Here is a 20,195-nt window from a genome sequence, read left to right on the forward strand (position 1 = left end):
CATCTGGAAAACATGGATAGTCGTAAACCTTTTCGAAATGAAATATGATGGCATTCCCAAAGACATAAACAAAAGTATAAACGTTACAACATTTGGGGCTAGAGGGCAAATTTCAAGAGTCTTGTAATGGCCGCGCCCACACTGGTGGCAGCGATGTTACCTAGAGTGTAACGAAGGTGTCACGCGCTGGGAAGGAGCTTGGGTCGAAGCGGTGGATGGGAGATAACTCTTTTCGGTCTTGTATTTGTTCTGAGCGACACAGTCCCTTGTGGAATGCACAAACAAAAATAGCGGTGCTTAGCAACGGCGCCATTATTTGTAAACTCGCACATGCAACTTCGACGCCTGGAATAACGAGACAGGATGCATCTTACAGACGAAACTGGAGAAAAACAGGATGTGCCACAGGAAAAAACACAGGAGGTTCCGAAGATCATTCAGGTGAATGATAATTCATTGCTAGAAACAAACTCAAAAGCTTTAAAATGCCCTTATAGTTGTAATGTTAAACAATGGGGAAATATGGAAATTTGTACTAGGCCCGGGCTAGCGGGCTAGTGTTAAATTCTAACTCTAGATATGCAAAGAGAGAATTAACATAGGAATAATTACACCACAAGCATTCGGGAATTTTGTCAGTCACAGAATTTATCAGTTTACAGTGCTTTCAGGGTTTATGTAATGTTGGCAGCTTTTAGTTTTATCTGACACTGTAAATAAATATAAATATAGTGTCTTGGAAATTCCCAAGGTCCCCAAGATCACCTATACCTTGGGCTTTGCATAATCTACAAGAGAACAATTCAGTTATGACTGCAGATTTAAAATGTCTGTTGATGCCACAAATCTACTGTTAGTTGGTGTGTTGATAGACAGGTAGGATGTGCTGTGCAGTTTGTGTATGACAGGGACTTAGTAATATGTATTCAATTGCAATGGATCAGGTATTTGTGTTAAGCCCCCCCCCCCCCTCGTTACACTATCAAAAACTTTGATCAAGTTTTCTGGGTCCAAATTGGGTGTTTACTCATCAAAGTTTTTAACAGGCCGTCAAAGTTTTGGATGGAGTTATCTTGCCAAGATGGATGCTACTGACGAAGAATGTTTTCCTGCTGTCATATGTATTTTGTATATAGCCATGTTGAAAAGACGGAGTCGGGGTGGACAAAGGCATATTTGGTCCCGAAAATGGCTGCTCATTGTTGAACCACATCAATTAATTCTTCCAACATCTCATCAGTCCAAAATAGTTGGTTCATTTTGACTTGACTCTATGCACTTCCGGTTGAAAAGGGGTAAATGTTCCTTGCATTCTGATTGGCTAAATTAATCAAAGTCATCAAACTTTGATCAAAGTTTGACGAGAAATAGGATTGGTTTCTATTCCATCAAAGTTTTTGACAGCATGTTACACTATCAAACATTTGGTCAAAAAAGACTTTGACCAAGTTTTTTATCAAAGTTTTTGATAGTGTAGAGGGGGCTTTTATACAGCGATGTTTAAGATTAAGAATTAGGCAGGGCATCTAAGATGAAATGTTGTACAAAGATACATCCAAAGTCACCCACAGTCAAGTCAATCAAATTTGTAGAAGACATTATCTGGTCAGTCAACATAATATAAGACAAAAGGAAGAGAATTTTTATGGATGTCAACTTCTTTATTATGAGGAACAATGTTTCGGAGCGTCTACGTACTCCTCCATCAGGTGAGGAATAGTTTGTATTACGTATCGTCCCCAAACATTATTGCATTCTATGATAACTATTTTGTTTGTAGCGCTGATGAAGAAGTAAGTATATACTCCTAAACATTGTGTTCCTCGTAAGATAGAAGTTGACATCCAGAATATTCTCTTCCTTATGTGTTTCACTTCTAAACGCCTTTTAAAGACATATTAGACATATTTACCCTGTCTTTGGAAGAACATCTTGCAACTATTATAAAATATTTATCTATTTTTGAAGTTGGATGTGTGTTAATATATAGATCTATTTTACTATATATTACTCAGAATATGCTTTTTTTCCATTACAGTATTCTACATAATAATATCACCCAGGGCTTTCTCAAAATTAGAAATAGGGGGCTCTTATTTGAATAATATTTTGGTGAAAAAAACCAGAGTTGAAAGATCGTTAATTTCCTGGTTTATGCTTACAGCCTGAAATGTTTATATATACCACAGATATATTTTTCCAGAATTTAATTGCCCATAATTAAGGGTGCATATAACACACGAGTGCGTATTACACACAAATAAATTTAAGTCTTGTGTACATTGATCAATCGGAAGGGGTGCTAATTGTGTTTGTTCACTTTCCAATATATAGCAAATATCGCCGTGGGCGCTTATTAGAGCGAATATTATGTCGAATACGGTATTTGCTGTAAAGTGTCATAAAAGAGAAAACAAGGATGGACATAAACCTTTTAGGCAAAGATACAACTTCACAGGTCATAATTTGTAGAAAAAAACAGAATCAACATCTGTTGCAGATCTGGAGTAACTTCTGGAAATATCAATGTTAACTTTGTATTCACATTTTTGTTGCAGCCCAGAGATCATAAAGCCAAAATATGTGTATGGTAAGTTGGATAAGTCTTTAAATAAACTTGTGTCACTGTGACCGATTGTTATGTAGTTTAACAATTGCTTTTTTCAGATTTGATTTTTTTCCCTATTCATTAATTTTCTTTAAAACAGTACTCCAAAAAACAACAACGATACTAGTTTTGTGATAGTAAAATATATTTGTTGGTTTTAAGTAAGGGACTCTGAATATAATGTGGAGTCACTGACAGTACATATTATCATATACAGAGCTCCAGATAAGCTTTTGGTGTTGTGGGTATTTTACCCATGCATTTTAAAATCATTTGGTATCAGTAATTCTATCTGGGTATTCAAATTTCTGTTACCCACTAGTGGGTATTTAAGTTAAATATTTAAAAACACTATTCATCTAGTCCCTGCAAACTGGTGTCGTGTGGGTTCAAGAGCTTTATAGGACTCAAAAATACCACGATACTTCCATATGGCAAATGATTATGATGTACAGTCAAGTCTCGTTAATCCGACATCGTTGGTTGCACATGATTGTGTCGGATTAACGAGTATGTCGGATTAACGAAATTAAGTGATTTGTGATCGAAAATCGGACATCTTCACGATAGATAATAACCGTGTGTTTCCTCGTGTAAATGCAAGTGCTACTGTCTTAACAACTTGCTTCATCTACTTAAAATAGTCTGTCAGTGTTTTCTGTTTCTCACATTTTGAAGGCACATTTCTCAAAGTCCCCTGTTCGCTTGACGTCTAGGGCTGGTGGTTCTTCAGCATCAACATTGTCGAGGTGTAATTTCATTTGTTTCTTATAATAAAGCTTGAAATTCTTTATGATCCCGGCATCTAGTGTTAATTGTTAAAGTTAATCTCTGCAGCCGGTGCGTGTCAAAACACGGGGTTGTGTACTCGCGGGCAGATGACCACGGAGTACGCTGACCACTGTGTCGGATTAACGAGACTGATTAATGAGTGATTTCAGTAATTCGTTGCAAATTAGGTGTGTCGGAGTCGGAGTGCGAGAATGTCGGATTAACGGGACTAAATAGCGCTGAATCAATCGGTTCCCATCATTTGTGTCGGATAAAGCCGAGTGTCGGATTAACGAGTGTCGGATTAACGAGACTTGACTGTAACTGTCATCGTGGAGTTTGGCAAGGTTGACGGAATGCCAATTTATAATTTCAAAATAAGTTGCTGATTTGCTAATCGAATACACAGGGTTACTTCACGATATTTTGATGATACGCACAAGTTTTATTTTTGTACTGTATCTGTAATGTTCGTTGCGTATTTGATACGCTTGGATTTAATTTTACTGCGTATTTCTGCATTTCTGATGCGTATTTTACGCAGATACGCAGCTTATCTGGAGCTCTGCATATACATGATGAAATCATGAGTTGAATAATTACTGAGCTTGTGTTACCAGGGTTTTTACGAGACGCACAAATGTGAATCCAGTATGCTCAAATGTAGAGAACGGATGCAGAAAAAAAATTATACTGCATCCCTCGGGGCGTACAATTATATTCATTCTACCTACAGCACATCAAGAGCAGTTATGGGTGCCTCTTATTTCATCCATCAATCATGACCACTGTCCACATGATCAATGATGCATTCCAGGCTCTGAAGGAATTGGTGGCACGGGTGGCCCAGTCATATAAGGCGTCACGATTCGCTGTGCAGAGTTGCGTCCCTTGGGCCATGCCAGAAATCTATGATTGTGGGTTCGAATCCCGGTTCGCCCCGATTATGTTTCTAGGTTTGTGAATACCATACCCGTGCTCGTGAGTTTCACCGAAGTGGTAAATGTCTGAGACCTGCATCACTTCGGGCTTTCCTCCCACATAAAGCTGACACGCCGTGATGTAACTGGAATACTGTTAAAAGCGGTGTTAAACCCAACTCACGTACTCACTCTTAAGTAATTTTCAAAAAGTACAGTACACTACATAATTTTTTTACTTTACAGGACTCTCATATTGCCTGTAGGGACCCATAAAGTTCATTATTGGGGGTCCCCTGAACCGCTACTTTTTTACGTCAAGGTAAAACCCTGTGTTACGTATCATCCCCTAACATTATTGCTATGGTAACTGTTTGTTTGTTTGTTTGCAGGGCTGACTTGACAGTGGATGATGTGGACAGGATCAATGAATCTCTCAACGCAGATCACATCAAGAAGTAGGTCGCTGAGTGCATGTTGTATGCGGGCGGTGGGGTAGCCTAGTGGTTAAAGCGTTCGCCCATCACACTGAAGACCTGGGTTTGATTCCCCACATGGGTACAATGAGTGGAGCCCATTTCTGGTGTGCCCCGCCGTGATATTGCTGGAATATTGCTAAAAGCAGTGTAAAACCAAACTCACTCACTTACATTGTATGACTAAACATTATGATTTATCAATCTCATTAAAATCAATCTTTTATTCTGATACCCAGACCTTTAATTAGTGACTGAATGGTCGCATATGTGACTGAATTTTAACATTGGCGTGATTTTTTTTAAGTCATCGATTTGGTGCCGTAATTATTGTCATCTTTACTGTACAAATAACTGATGCGTTGCTGGACATTCGCAAGACCTATTTCAGAAAACAATGGTCCGTATTCCACAGCACATATGCGGCATGTAAACACGGCAATATCACAAACGAAGCTTCGTCGTAAATTCTTTTAAAATAAAAGTCATAATATCGCAAGCACATTTTCACCTAATGTCCAGATTCGTAAGATATACAATCCAGTGAAAACTGCTTGTGTAGTAATTCCGTACATACTGTATATAATGCGCCTGAGTATAATTAGTGCTGATTGTGGCGTTAAACAACAAACAAAACAAAGCATAAAATGCGCTATTGCCTTGTATGAAGTGCTAGTGTATGGAGTATTGACTTTGCTATTCGACCGTGACATGCTGTCTTGCGGTGTTTTCTATATTTTGTCAAAAACGTCCCAAGCAGTGAAAATGAGTGAGTGAGTTAATATTTAACATCACATCGGCAGTATTTCAGCCATATCGTGACGAGTGTGAAAATGATGGGAGTGGGAGCATTGCTAAACACATCAGGGTTGGGGGTAGTGGTGATGTGAGGGGTGATAAGGGGGAAGCGAGGATACAGGGGGAATTGAATCTAGTCAGTCATCATTATCGTCTGCACATAGTTCTAAATTTATTACACAGAAAGATCGACAAACACCCTGTCGCGTCTTTCATGAGGCTTGGATAAAAGAATTTGAATGGTCACATTTCAACAAAAATATGATGACATGTGCTTATTGTTCAACAAAGCCATTACTGTAAATCTTGAAATTAATGTGAGCGTGAATTAAATGCGAAAAATGCGAGTGGTCTTTGCTCGCATTATTAAACATCGCATTTATATCAACAATAAAACATTTTGGATAGCAGAAATATCAACTTAGACATATGCTGAAAACAAACAGCTATGTATTCCATATCACTGTTTATTGAGCAGCACTTGTAACAAGTATATAAACAATGTCATTCAAACACTAATTACATCGTGTGAATTGTCACTGCTGGGGTAAAGACAAATGTTCTACTCACTTATGTTATCGCTGATCACACCTACAAGTCCAGACAGACGCCACCCACGCAACACGGTGTCTTTGTTCTTTGCGACTGCGTCAAAGGCCAACACGAGCCAGCCCGCATGGATAGTCTTCATCACACTACCTTTTAGATCGACAGCCTTTGTTTTGTCACACACCTTTAAGTTTGTTGACACTTTCTCCGCACTTTCTCCCTTTGAACTTCCTTAATGCCAGTCAACAGAATCAACACAAAAAGTATCTGTTGTTCTTAGGAAAATACTATGTATTGTTTTAGTGGAAGTACTCTACTCAGCGCTAATAAGCGGTGCTATTTGGTGTGTGATTGGATTAATGTAAGGTTGGATTGAGGTGAGGGTTCTCCTGTAAACCTGACGGAGGACATTTTCTTTAGATATAAATCCACTGATGCTTGAGAGGATGGGGGTGTCACAATTATGGCTAAGGGCCAGTGGTCGCATTCTTTTGGAGACGCATTAATTTCACGATTTACAATATTTGCAGGGAATACTGATTTTGTAGATGACACTTGCAATTTAAAGCTGGTAAACTGGACCAGATACGAAACTTCAAAAACTTGAATTGAATAAATTAGCAATTGTCATTATAGCCACCTGTCTGAAAACCTGAAAGGTGTAATTTTAAAAAATATGTTGTGTTGGCTCCAAAGAAAAACCCTTTTGGCTCCTTTTTTTTCATTTAAGAGAATGTGAATGTATGTTTTAATATACGAAAATGATAGTTATCCCCCTACAGATCTGAGTTAAGGGGCCGGTCGGGTAGCCTAGTGGTTAAAGCGTTCGCTCGTCACACCAAAGACCCGGGTTCGATTCCCGACATGGGTACAATGTGTGAAGCCCATTTCTGGTGTCCCCCGCCGTGATATTGCTGGAATATGGCTAAAAGCGGCGTAAAGCCATACTCACTCACTCACTCTGAGTTAAAATTTGCAATCAATTTACGAAATACTGAAAACAGAACTAACACTTCATTGTCAACTGTATCAAACAAACTATCAGATAGGCACGGGTGGCCCAGTTGTCTAAGGCACCGCAATTCGCTGTGCAGAGTTGCATCCCTTGGACATGCCAGAAACCTATGATTGTGGGTTTGAATCCCGGTTCACCTCGATTATATGTTTCTAGGTTTGTCAGCACCATACCCGTGCTCGTGGGTTTCACCAAAGTGGTAGACGTCTAAGACCTGCATCACTTCGGGCTTTCCTCCCACATTAAGCTGATATAAGTGGAACACTGTTAAAAGCGGCGTTAAACCTAACTCACTCACTCACTCACTCACTCACGCTACCGTCGCTTCGCTTTGAGTCTGATTGACACGACGCTAAAATAGCCAATCACATTGCAATCATGCGCGTTAAACCCAACTCACTCATTCACTCAACTGACTGATAAGTATGTACGTTTCAGTGTCCTGTCTGACATCTTTGGACTGAGTGACCATCGGGAGAACCTCAAGTCCGGTATCATCATGGACCTCTACTACTACACCCTGCAGTTTGCCCGGGATAATGGCTTCAGTCGGGAGAAGACATCGGCATTCTTCTCCATCATCAAGAAGACCCATGAAGTCTGCATTGGTAACAAAACTATTCTTCAGTCATTTGATCAGGCTATATTTTGGATATTATCGATGCCCAAAATTGTCATGGCTGCATTTTGAAAAGAATTTAATTGGTACAGACTTGTCAAGCCCAAAATGGAGAAAGAAGTGAGAACCAATGTAAAACTGGGGTCCAGGGGGCAACAAATCCCTTCCATCCCCACACCCCCCCCTCACCCAAATTCCCCCCCCCCCCCCCCCCCCTCTCTGGAGCTCGGCATTTAGGTTATAAAACTCCCTAATCTAACAACCACCCAACACACACAGCTCCCTTAGTTCGTCCTCCACCCACTCTTGGCATTCATTCCAAATCTCAAAATTTCAAAATTACTATAATTATTATGTATAAGCAACCCCTAAAGCCCCCCTCCTGGGTTGCACAAACTCACTTTTCCCCTTTTCGGAAACACATTAAATGGCCTGGCCGGGCCCGTCTGCGACATATGCTTGCAGTCGGAAAGCGCACGTTAAATCTCCAATATAAGTAAGTAAGTAAGTAGGTAAGTAAGCTGGGAGTTGACAATGCCCCAGCCCAGGCAAGGTTAAAACATGAATTGCAGTTAGATCCGCTATCTGTCATAGATCTCCTAAAGCCAAGAGATGCAATAGAGAAGGAGAAACTAACTCTAGTTAGGAGAGATGGACAGCTACTCGAACGTATAGAAACAGAGCAGTCAAATATAAAAATGAAATTATATCAATACACGAAAATAGAAATCATATCAATACAAAAACAGAAATTCTGTGAATACCACAATAGATATGTGTACCCTACTCACACACAGGAGTCCCAAAGAGGGACAGGTCAGCCGAAATTGCTAAGGCAGAAGGCGGCCTCTTGAACACTTAATGCAACAACTACAACTGGGAGTCAGTATACTGTGTCTGAGTCGAGTATCCATGTTAAAGTGTGGCATGGTATCTCAGAGGGCTGGCACTATTTAACTTGCTGTAGTCTGGACTAGTACAAGCAGCTTTAGTCTGGACTAGTACAAGCAGACATGCACGCATGCAGGCACATTGCTATTTGAGAGCAATTAATCTAGAACGTGAAGTTAACCCCCCATTTCACCCCCACCTTAACCAAATAGGTAAAAGTTATGGTGTAACTTGAGACTTTACTTCTACATCAAGCTGGCACACTTTTATAACTGAAATACCGTATTTTCTTGAGTATAGTGCCCACCCAAGTATAATTGGCACCCCCCTCTAGTGGATTCAGTATTTTTAAATAGAATTTTTTCGATTATTATGCGCAGAAAAAAATTCAGCGAATTCTGGTAAACAAACAGGTGATAAGAAACTTGGTCAGTACAAATTTGAAATTTGAGATATAAATCACCAGACATGTTGATTTACAGTTTAAATTGTATTTTTCGTTCTGCTAGGCATTGGTTTACATACAGGGATTAAGACTACCTTGTGTATTTTCTTGTAAGCTAAGCCGGAAACAGCAATCAGCTGTACACACGTTTTCTTGGAATCTACCAGCGATTCAGTTAAAACTTACCCAATGATATACGGTAACTTAAAAGGATTTTAATGCAAGGATCAGAATTTTTTTTATCTGAAACTATTTTTTATCGGGAATAATGTATTCCAATATCATGTTACTTAGGTGCAGCTTTATCTAAATATATTAAAGATAATAACTCTGTGGTGTTCATCCCACTTCCCTCGCCTCTGCAACTTCTCACTATACTGTTGGGATGGAGAGGGTGATCGAGCTGTTGTGCTGAATCTGTATCTAACATGATGTGGCAAAATGAGTTGATGTGTGTAAGACTTGAAGATTATTAATATCAGCAATATGACAATTTCCTTTTTTTTTTAATTTCCAAACTTATTGTTTTCAGAAACCCCATTCGGAAACCTTGACCAGACTTTCAACTACTTCAAAGCTCTGATACTCTGCCATGCTGTCAATGTAAGTGCCAATACAACACAACAGTGCTGATAAGGATTCTCCGGGATCAAAAAGCTACTTCATATTAAGCTATATATATGTGATGATATTTTGTAGGTTTTACTGTACTTCTGTACAACATCTAGAGCAAATAGTTCCTGCTTTTCTGTTAGATGAGACTCTGGTATAGTCTCCAGAGTCATGAGTACCCTGTAACATTTCCTGCCTATCAGGAGTCAGATGAAACAGAGACACTGACTAGGGCATCTGCCAAATATACAACCTGATATTTAAGTTTGAAGAAGGAAATTTATCATCCAAAACTGGCTTCCACAGGAGATATTGCTTGGATGAGATCAAGCGATATCTACACTGTAGATATCGCTGCAATGAAATTACATCACAATGCTTTGCAGACCATTGTGACGTCACTGGTTACCCAGACGTCACAATCAAATGACATCACAATCAAATGACATCACTAATGGCTCTGCTACTGAAGCTGTTAGCAGTACTTTTTACACTGAAGACACTCCTAATTATTGTCTACAAATTGAAAAAATTAGAAGAATGATGTTGGATGATAAAAAAAATCTCACCCTCATGCCTTTTGATATCAAATATATCAACACTCATTGATAAAAGTGGCAAAAATCCTCGGCAAGCCTCGGAATTTTTCAACTTTTATCAACTTGTGTTGATATATTTGATATCAAAAGACACTCAGGTGAGATTCTCTATATAATCGCCTTGGCACTTGCTCAAATGGTAATTCAAGTGACTGTTGGATCGAGTGTTTTGGATCAAGATTGCAACAACTGACAGTTGTCCTGAGCTTGGTGTCGCTGAAAGTATCAAAATTTAAATGATGACCTGACAGTACCCTACAAGTAATATATCTACTGAGACAGGTTGTTATACTACAACAAGTAATATATCTACTGAGACAGGTTGTTACCCTACAACAAGTAATATATCTACTGAGACAGGTTGTTATACTACAACAAGTAATACATCTACTGAGACAGGTTCTTACCCTACAACAAGTAATACATCTACTGAGACAGGTTGTTACCCTACAAGTAATATATCTACTGAGACAGGTTGTTATACTACAACAAGTAATACATCTACTGAGACAGGTTGTTACCCTACAACAAGTAATATATCTACTGAGACAGGTTGTTATACTACAACAAGTAATATATCTACTGAGACAGGTTGTTACCCTACAACAAGTAATATATCTACTGAGACAGGTTGTTATACTACAACAAGTAATACATCTACTGAGACAGGTTGTTACCCTACAAGTAATATATCTACTGAGACAGGTTGTTACCCTACAACAAGTAATACATCTACTGAGACAGGTTGTTACCCTACAACAAGTAATACATCTACTAAGACAGGTTGTTACCCTACAACAAGTAATACATCTACTGAGACAGGTTGTTATACTACAACAAGTAATACATCTACTGAGACAGGTTGTTACCCTACAACAAGTAATACATCTACTGAGACAGGTTGTTACCCTACAACAAGTAATATATCTACTGAGACAGGTTGTTATACTACAACAAGTAATACATCTACTGAGACAGGTTGTTACCCTACAACAAGTAATACATCTACTGAGACAGGTTGTTACCATACAACAAGTAATATATCTACTGAGACAGGTTGTTATACTACAACAAGTAATACATCTACTGAGACAGGTTGTTACCCTACAACAAGTAATACATCTACTGAGACAGGTTGTTACCCTACAACAAGTAATACATCTACTGAGACAGGTTGTTACCCTACAACAAGTAATATATCTACTGAGACAGGTTGTTATACTACAACAAGTAATACATCTACTGAGACAGGTTGTTACCCTACAACAAGTAATACATCTACTGAGACAGGTTGTTATCCTACAACAAACTTATGTATCTACTGAGACAGGTTGTTATCCTACAACAAACTTATGTATCTACTGAGACAGGTTTTTATCCTACAACCAACTTATTTATCTACTGAGACAGGTTGTTATCCTACAATCATCTTATATATCTACTGAGACAGGTTGTTATCCTACAACAAACTTATATATCTACTGAGACAGGTTGTTATCCCTACAACAATCTTATATTTCTACTTAGACAAGTTGTTATCCTACAACAAACTTATATATCTACTGAGACAGGTTGTTATCCTACAACAAACTTATATATCTACTGGACAGGTTGTTATACTACATCAAACTTATATATCTACTGAGACAGGTTGTTATCCTACAACAAACTTATATATCTACTGAGACAGGTTGTTATCCAGCCACAAACTAATATATCTAGAGACGGGTTGTTATCCTACAATAAACTTATATATCTACTGTGACAGGTTGTTATCCTACAATAAACTTATATATCTACTGAGACAGGTTGTTATCCTACAACAAACTTATATATCTACTGGACAGGTTGTTATACTACATCAAACATATTTTTCTACTGAGACAGGTTGTTATCCTACAACAAACTTATATATCTACTGTGACAGGTTGTTATCCTACAATAAACTTATATATCTACTGAGACAGGTTGTTATCCTACAACAAACTTATATATCTACTGGACAGGTTGTTATACTACATCAAACTTATATATCTACTGAGACAGGTTGTTATCCTACAACAAACTAATATATCTACTGAGACAGGTTGTTATCCAGCCACAAACTAATATATCTAGAGACGGGTTGTTATCCTACAACAAAGATATCCAGAGCATGTTGTTGTTTCAGCGCCCACCACACAGTATCGAGCTGTTCAGTGCTGACGAGGTGAGGAAGATCACAGAGTACACCATCAACACCTACTTCCGCCACTTCAAGATGTACAAGTACGCCTTCACACCCCTGGTGAGTCTACATGGATGTGACAGTCAGACATATAGCAACACCAGTCTCCTCAAACTCAGACCCATATAGCAACACCGGTCTCATCAAACTCAGACCCATATTGCAACACCGTTCCCCTCAAACTCAGACCCATATTGCAACACCGTTCCCCTCAAACTCAGACCCATATTGCAACACTGTTCCCCTCAAACTCAGACCCATATAGCAACACCGTTCCCCTCAAACTCACACCCATATTGCAACACCAGTCTCCTCAAACTCACACACATATAGCAACACCAGTCTCCTCAAACTCACACCCATATTGCAACACTGTTCCCCTCAAACTCAGACCCATATTGAAACACCGGTCTCATCAAACTCACACCTATATAGCAACACCAGTCTCCTCAAACTCACACCCATATTGCAACACCGTTCCCCTCAAACTCAGACCCATATAGCAACACCAGTCTCCTCAAACTCACACACATATAGCAACACCAGTCTCCTCAAACTCACACCTATATAGCAACACCAGTCTCATCAAACTCACACCCATACAGCAACACAAGTCTCCTCAAACTCACACCTATATAGCAACACCAGTTTCCTCAAACTCACACCTATATAGCAACACCAGTCTCCTCAAACTCACAACTATATAGCAACACCAGTCTCCTCAAACTCACACCTATATAGCAACACCAGTCTCATCAAACTCACACCCATACAGCAACACAAGTCTCCTCAAACTCACACCTATATAGCAACACCAGTTTCCTCAAACTCACACCCATACAGCAACACAAGTCTCCTCAAACTCACACCTATATAGCAACACAAGTCTCCTCAAACTCACACCTATATAGCAACACAAGTCTCCTCAAACTCACACCTATATAGCAACACAAGTCTCCTCAAACTCACACCTATATAGCAACACAAGTCTCCTCAAACTCACACCCATACAGCAACACAAGTCTCCTCAAACTCACACCCATATTGCAACACCAGTCTCCTCAAACTCACACCCATATAGCAACACCAGTCTCCTCAAACTCAGACTCTTAAAGCAACACCGGTCTCCACAAACTCACACCCATATAGCAACACCAGTCTCCTCAAACTCACACCCATATAGCAACACCAGTCTCCTCAAACTCACACCCATATTGCAACACCAGTCTCCTCAAACTCACACCCATATAGCAACACCAGTCTCCTCAAACTCACACCCATACAGCAACACCAGTCTCTTCAAACTCACACCCATATAGCAACACCAGTCTCCTCAAACTCACACCCATATTGCAACACAAGTCTCCTCAAACTCAGACCCTTATAGCAACACCGGTCTCCACAAACTCACACCCATGTAGCAACACCAGTCTCCTCAAACTCACACCCATATAGCAACACCAGTCTCCTCAAACTCACACCCATATAGCAACACCAGTCTCCTCAAACTCACACCCATACAGCAACACCAGTCTCTTCAAACTCACACCCATATAGCAACACCAGTCTCCTCAAACTCACACCCATATAGCAACACCAGTCTCCTCAAACTCACACCCATATAGCAACACCGGTCTCCTCAAACTCACACCCATATAGCAACACCAGTCTCCTCAAACTCACACCCATATAGCAACACCAGTCTCTTCAAACTCGCACCCATATAGCAACACCAGCTTCCTCAAAGTCACACCCATACAGCCTACAGATCTCCTCAAACTCAGACTAATTGTCAAATTGTTAAATTTTAGACCAATTCTGCAAATCGTTAGCTCCACTGTGCAATAGTAATAAATTTTATACCTCTACAAGAATCTTGCAATACCATTGGTGAATCTAACAAGCGATGAAACAATACATTTCAATGTAGACCCCAAAATCACGTGATCACCTTAGGGTCGGGTCGAGGCTTCGGCCCGGTCAGACCACATCAAAGCTCTGGTCCTTGTTTTTGCATATTGACCTCGTCAAGAGTAATTATTTATAATTATTCTGTTCTGATTTCAGGTGAGGCTGGACCTAGCAATAAACTACATTGGGCTCCCCATGCCATCACCCCCGCCATCGGAGGGTGTGTATATATTATTTAAGAAATAAACAACGAGTGGGAGTTGTTTATCATACAATAAAACCCTGCAGGGAGAATAAACCCTGAGGGGTGCAGCATTACGTACAGCCTCCTTACAGATGACAATAACTTGTACAAGCTTTAAAAATATTTACCCATATTTAAATAATGACTCCCTCCATATGATCCGACCTCGGCAATGTCGGACAAGTCCATTTTTATGTACAGGTGGGTATTTTCCGCATATTCTCACAATCCTCACTTCGATTATCTGTATCTTTTCTCCCAATACCCATTGTCGTATCTATCCCGCTTTTGGATGTGATCGTTCGGCCATCTATGGGGAATAATTCACTAGACACTCCCCTCTCAAAAATAACGTTGTCATATGTATGTCATCACGTTGTGCGCGCATGTTTGAATCTCCAGAAATGACGTCATGATAGAACAATGTTTTATCATGAAACAAACCACACTTCGTTCTTGTTTGTTCTTTGCGATTTATCTCGTAGCTATCTTTTTATCAAAATAGTCAAGCATTGGAGAGGAGTGTGGCTGAAGGGGTTGTTGTCGTAAGACAGATTAATCATCCAAAACTGGCTCCCACAGGAGATATCACTTGGATGAGATCAAGTGATATCTACATAGTAGATATCGCTGCAATGAAATTGCATCACAATGCTTTGCAGACCATTGTGACGTCACTGGTTACCATGACCTCACAATCAAATGACATCACTAATGGCTCTGCTACTGACGCTGTAAGCAGTCCTTTTTACACCTAAGACACTGCTTATTACTGTCTTCAAACTAAAAAAGTTGGAAGAATGATGTTGCATGATAAAAAAAATCTCACCCTCGTGTCTTTTGATATCAAATATATCAACACTCATTGATAAAAATGGAAAAACTCCTCGGCAAGCCTTGGAGTTTTTCAACTTTCATCAACTTGTGTTGATATATTTCATATCAAAAGACACTCGGTGAGGTTCTCTATATGTACCCCAGGTACCTTTCTGTACACTGAGGGGGCACGGGTGGCCCAGTCGTCTAAGGCGCCGCGATTCGCTGTGCAGAGTTGCGTCCCTTGGGCACGCCAGAAACCTATGATTGTGGGTTTGAATCCGGGTTCGCCGCAATTATGTTTCTAGGTTTGTCAGCACCATACCCGTGCTCGTGGGTTTCACCGAAGTGGTAAACGTCTGAGACCTGCATCACTTCGGGCTTTCCTCCCACATTAAGCTGACACGCTGTGATATGACTGCAATAATGTTAAAAGCGGTGTTAAACCCAACTCACTCACTCACTCACTGTACACTGAAATGTGCCCAAACCAAAATAAATTGGAATACACACTTGTAACTTTTAGCTTAGCAGTGTACAGCAGGTTGTGGAATTGATGCACCCCCCTTGTCAATCAATCAATTGATGTTCGACTGATCAATCATACATGTGCTTGGGAAGAATAAATGGTATTTGGTTCGGCTGCATTAGAAAATGCATCCTAAAAGTGCACTATTTTTTATGATCAACAGCTGGTGACAAGGCAGATGAGACGGAGGCTAAAGAAGGGGAGACAACTGAGGAGAAGGTGGAAGAAGATGGGGCAGAAGGAGGGGCAGACAAGTCTGAAGAGAAAGGTAGGGCTGCTAAACCACAAGGGCTGTATCAATACAATGTTTCCATACATACAGGAGAAATGTTTTGTGTTTAATTTTGATGTGTCACATTCACGGTTGTCTCGACCACGCCTGCAACTTCCTGCAACTTCCTGCCATATTTACATTCATTTTGGCTCGGATCTGTCAAACTGGATGTGTCAAGTTCCTGGTTGTCTCGAACTCGTTTGGGTGCCCAAAGCATCCAAATAATGTCAGTACCGTATTCGACGTAATAAGCGCCCAGGGCGCTCTCAAAATTAGAAATATGGGACTCTTATTAGAATATTATTTTGGTGAAAAAAACAGAGTTGAAAGATATATTTCGTGGTTTATGGTGACAGCCTGAAATGTTTATAAATGCACGACAGATATATTTTTCCAGAATTTAATTGCTCATAACTAAGGGTGCATATAACACACGAGTGTGTATTATACGCGAATAAATAAGTCTCTGCATTTATCATCCGAAACTGGCTCCCACAGGAGATATCGCTTGGGTGAGATCAAGCGATATCTATACTGTAGATATCGCTGCAATGAAATTGCATCACAATGCTTTGCAGACCATTGTGACGTCATTGGTTACCATGACGTCACAATCAAATGACATCACTAATGGCTCTGCTACTGAAGCTGTTATTAGTACTTTTTACACTTTAGACACTGCTTATTACTTTCTACAAACTGAAAAAGTTGGAAGAATGATGTTGGATGATAAATAAAATCTCACCCTCGTGTCTTTTGATATCAAATATATCAACACTCGTTGATAAAAGTGGAAAAACATCCTCGGCAAGCCTCGGAGTTTTCCCACTTTTATCAACTCGTGTTGATATATTTGATATCAAAAGACACTCGGGTGAGATTCTCTATGTGTACCAAAATTGCTTGTGACGAAAATCCATGTTTTTTACAGAGGAGTCTGGAGCCAAGAAAGAGTTGCGGACGATGATCCAGACGTTCCTGTCAGAGGAGATAAAGAAGATGAAGATGTCAGTGGAGGAGCAGATTAAGTCCACCGAGGACAGCATCAACAAGAAGATCGAGTTGACTGACGGTGCGGCCTCACCAAAGAAGAGTCCAACCTCTCCCAAGGGAAAAAAGAAATGAATAAGCAGTTCGATTTTAGAACGTAGCATGGAAATATGTGTTAAATGGAAATTTAATATTTCAATGTTTTTGTATTTTTACAATGAAATATTTTGTCAGATATGTAAATCCATAACAGTTTTGTCTCAGCAAGGCTGAAAAATGTCATGCCTAATATACAACTCAAATTTTGATAGGGATATTTTGAGTGTCCAGGCAGGGAATCAAATGTGAGTGATCGCTGGGAGAAGTTGTCATGTACATAGCATTCAATATTGCCTTAGAACCCACTCATTTTCAGCAGCATCATAAGTTAGAAAATAATAAGTGATTTCTATAACTTTACCTTAAGTTGCTGTTTTAAGTTTTGTAACAGCATGAACTATCTCAGTATCCCAATCAAAAGTTGAGCAGTATATGCCAGGGATATGCAAGACTTGTATGTTATAGTGTTGTTTTGTTACAGTACAGTGTTATCTCACTTTACAAGGAAGCAGAATTCTAAATGTGAATCAAGAAACTTTGGAGTGAGAATCTTTGCTGAGTGAACCATTTATCATGTTATAAATCAGGTCAAATGATGCTGTGCAGAATGTAGCGTGTCAGTTAAAAATGTAGAGTTGTAAATAAACTACTCTTTCTCATTATTTGAACTATGAGTTTTCCCTCCTGTGACACCCATGGGGATCCGGGCTAGAATCTGTCCCCAGCTACTCGCTCTGTGGGGATCCGGGCTAGAATCTGTCCCCAGCAACCTTGCTCTGTGGGGATCCGGGCTATAATATGTCCCCAGCAACCTCGCTCTGTGGGGATCCAGGCTAGAATCTGTCCCCAGCAACCTCGCTCTGGGGATCCAGGCTAGAATCTGTCCCCAGCAACCTCGCTCTGTGGGGATCCAGGCTAGAATCTGTCCCCAGCAACCTCGCTCTGTGGGGATCCAGGCTAGAATCTGTCCCCAGCTACGGTACTTCACTCTGGGGATCTGGGAAGGAATCTGTCCCCAACTACCTCGCTCTGTGGGGATCCGGGCTAGAAAAAAAAAAAAATGTCCCCAGCAACCTCGCTCTGTGGGGATCTGGGCTAGAATCTGTCCCCAGCTACTCGCTCTGTGGGGATCCGGGCTAGAATCTGTCCCCAGCAACCTCGCTCTGTGGGGATCCAGGCTAGAATATGTCCCCAGCTACCTCGCTCTGTGGGGATACAGGCTAGAATCTGTCCCCAGCTACCTCGCTCTGTGGGGATCCAGGCTAGAATCTGTCCCCAGCTACCTCACCCCCTGGGAATCTGGGCTAGAATCTGTACCCAGCAACCTCACCCCCTGGGGATCTGGGCTAGATTCTGTCCCCAGCAACCTCACCCCCTGGGGATCTGGGCTAGATTCTGTCCCCAGCAACCTCACCCCCTGGGGATCCAGGCTAGAATTTATCCCTAGCAACCTCACCCCATTGGTCGTTCCAAAGTTCACGAATGATCGGTCTGACGTCATGCTTAATGGGATGTCCTCGATCTTTGTTTAGCGATCTTTTATTGCGTGTCATCATATTCGGATGACATGGATCCTTGAGCACAAAAGCAATCACTGGATTGTCTTGTCCAGACTCACTTATTTACAGGCTGCTGTCATATACATGTAGATGGAATATTGCTGAGTGCGGTGTTATACAACAAACACACACACCCCCAACTGTGACAATGTTGCTCTGCAAGTTATGTGCTGTGTGCGATCTCTTGGAGGCCAAGTGGTCAAAGGCACAGCCACTACCAGAGTGAGTGAGTTGGGTTTTAAGCTGCTTCTAGCACAACATTCAAGCAATATCACGGTGGGGATAACTGGAAATGGCCTTCACACATTGTACCAAAGTGGGAATCAAACCCTTGTCTTTCATATTGAGAGAAAGCTTTAACTACTATGCTACCCCACCAACCCTCACCAGTTTTAGAGCTTGATTATGCCATAGGTAGTGTTTGGTATTTGTATTTATTCTTGTTTTCTGTTCACTTGTCGAAAAAGTGAAATACAGAATTTGACTTATTTAGACATTTACCAAATCGGGCAAATTTGAACACAGTATTTTCCCACCTGATTTAAATAGATCTTTTCACAAGTATGAACGTCTCTTGTTGGAGAGGGGGCACGGGTGGCCCAGGTGTCTAAGGCACCGTGATTGGCTGTGCAGAGTTGCGTCCCTTGGACACACCAGAAACCTATGATTGTGGGTTCGAATCCCTGTTAGCCCCAATTATGTTTCTAGGTTTGTCAGCATCATATCCGTGCTCGTGGGTTTCACTGAAGTGGTAAACGTCCGAGACCTGCATCACTTCGGGCTTTCCTCCCACATTAAGACGACACGCTGATATAACTGGAATACTGTTAAAAGCGGCGTTAAACCCAACTCACTCACTCACTCTTGTTGGAGAAGTTCTGTCCCCCTTTACCTCCCTTCACTGTTGAGTAAGTGAGTGAGTTGGGGTTAATGCCGCTTTGAACAGTATTCCAGTTATACCACGGCATGTCTGCTAAATGTGGGAGGAAAGCCCGAAGTGATGCAGGTCTTAGAGACGTTTACCAAGGACGCCCAAGAGACGCAACTCTGCCCCTGTTACACAGTTGAACGACATAACCAACAAATATTGTTTGAAAACATGAACAGTTTAATAACAAAACCATGTTACAATGTGCACAGGGGCACGTGATCTTGTATAGCTTGTAACTTCTTGCTGTACATGTATCTCATAGACCATCAGGGCAAGCATGTCCACTAGCCCATATCAAGGCCTAGTTTCTAC

At 40.6% G+C, this 20,195-nt stretch overlaps 1 protein-coding gene across 1 annotated transcript; it reads left to right on the forward strand.

Annotated features, from left to right (window-relative positions):
• The first annotated feature begins 279 nt into the window (after positions 1-279).
• On the forward strand, positions 280-18,055 carry LOC124111507 (cilia- and flagella-associated protein 119-like). Its single transcript, XM_046471240.2, has 9 exons — positions 280-441; positions 2,559-2,590; positions 4,692-4,757; positions 7,576-7,745; positions 9,625-9,695; positions 12,474-12,590; positions 14,598-14,661; positions 16,194-16,298; positions 17,236-18,055. The coding sequence occupies exons 1-9, from the start codon at positions 364-366 to the stop codon at positions 17,427-17,429; spliced, it is 897 nt and encodes a 298-aa protein (XP_046327196.2). The 5' UTR covers positions 280-363; the 3' UTR covers positions 17,430-18,055.
• Positions 18,056-20,195: the final 2,140 nt, after the last annotated feature.

Source organism: Haliotis rufescens, unplaced genomic scaffold, assembly GCF_023055435.1.
Source record: "Haliotis rufescens isolate VD_foot unplaced genomic scaffold, xgHalRufe1.0.p SCAF_21, whole genome shotgun sequence".
Taxonomy (NCBI): domain Eukaryota; kingdom Metazoa; phylum Mollusca; class Gastropoda; order Lepetellida; family Haliotidae; genus Haliotis; species Haliotis rufescens.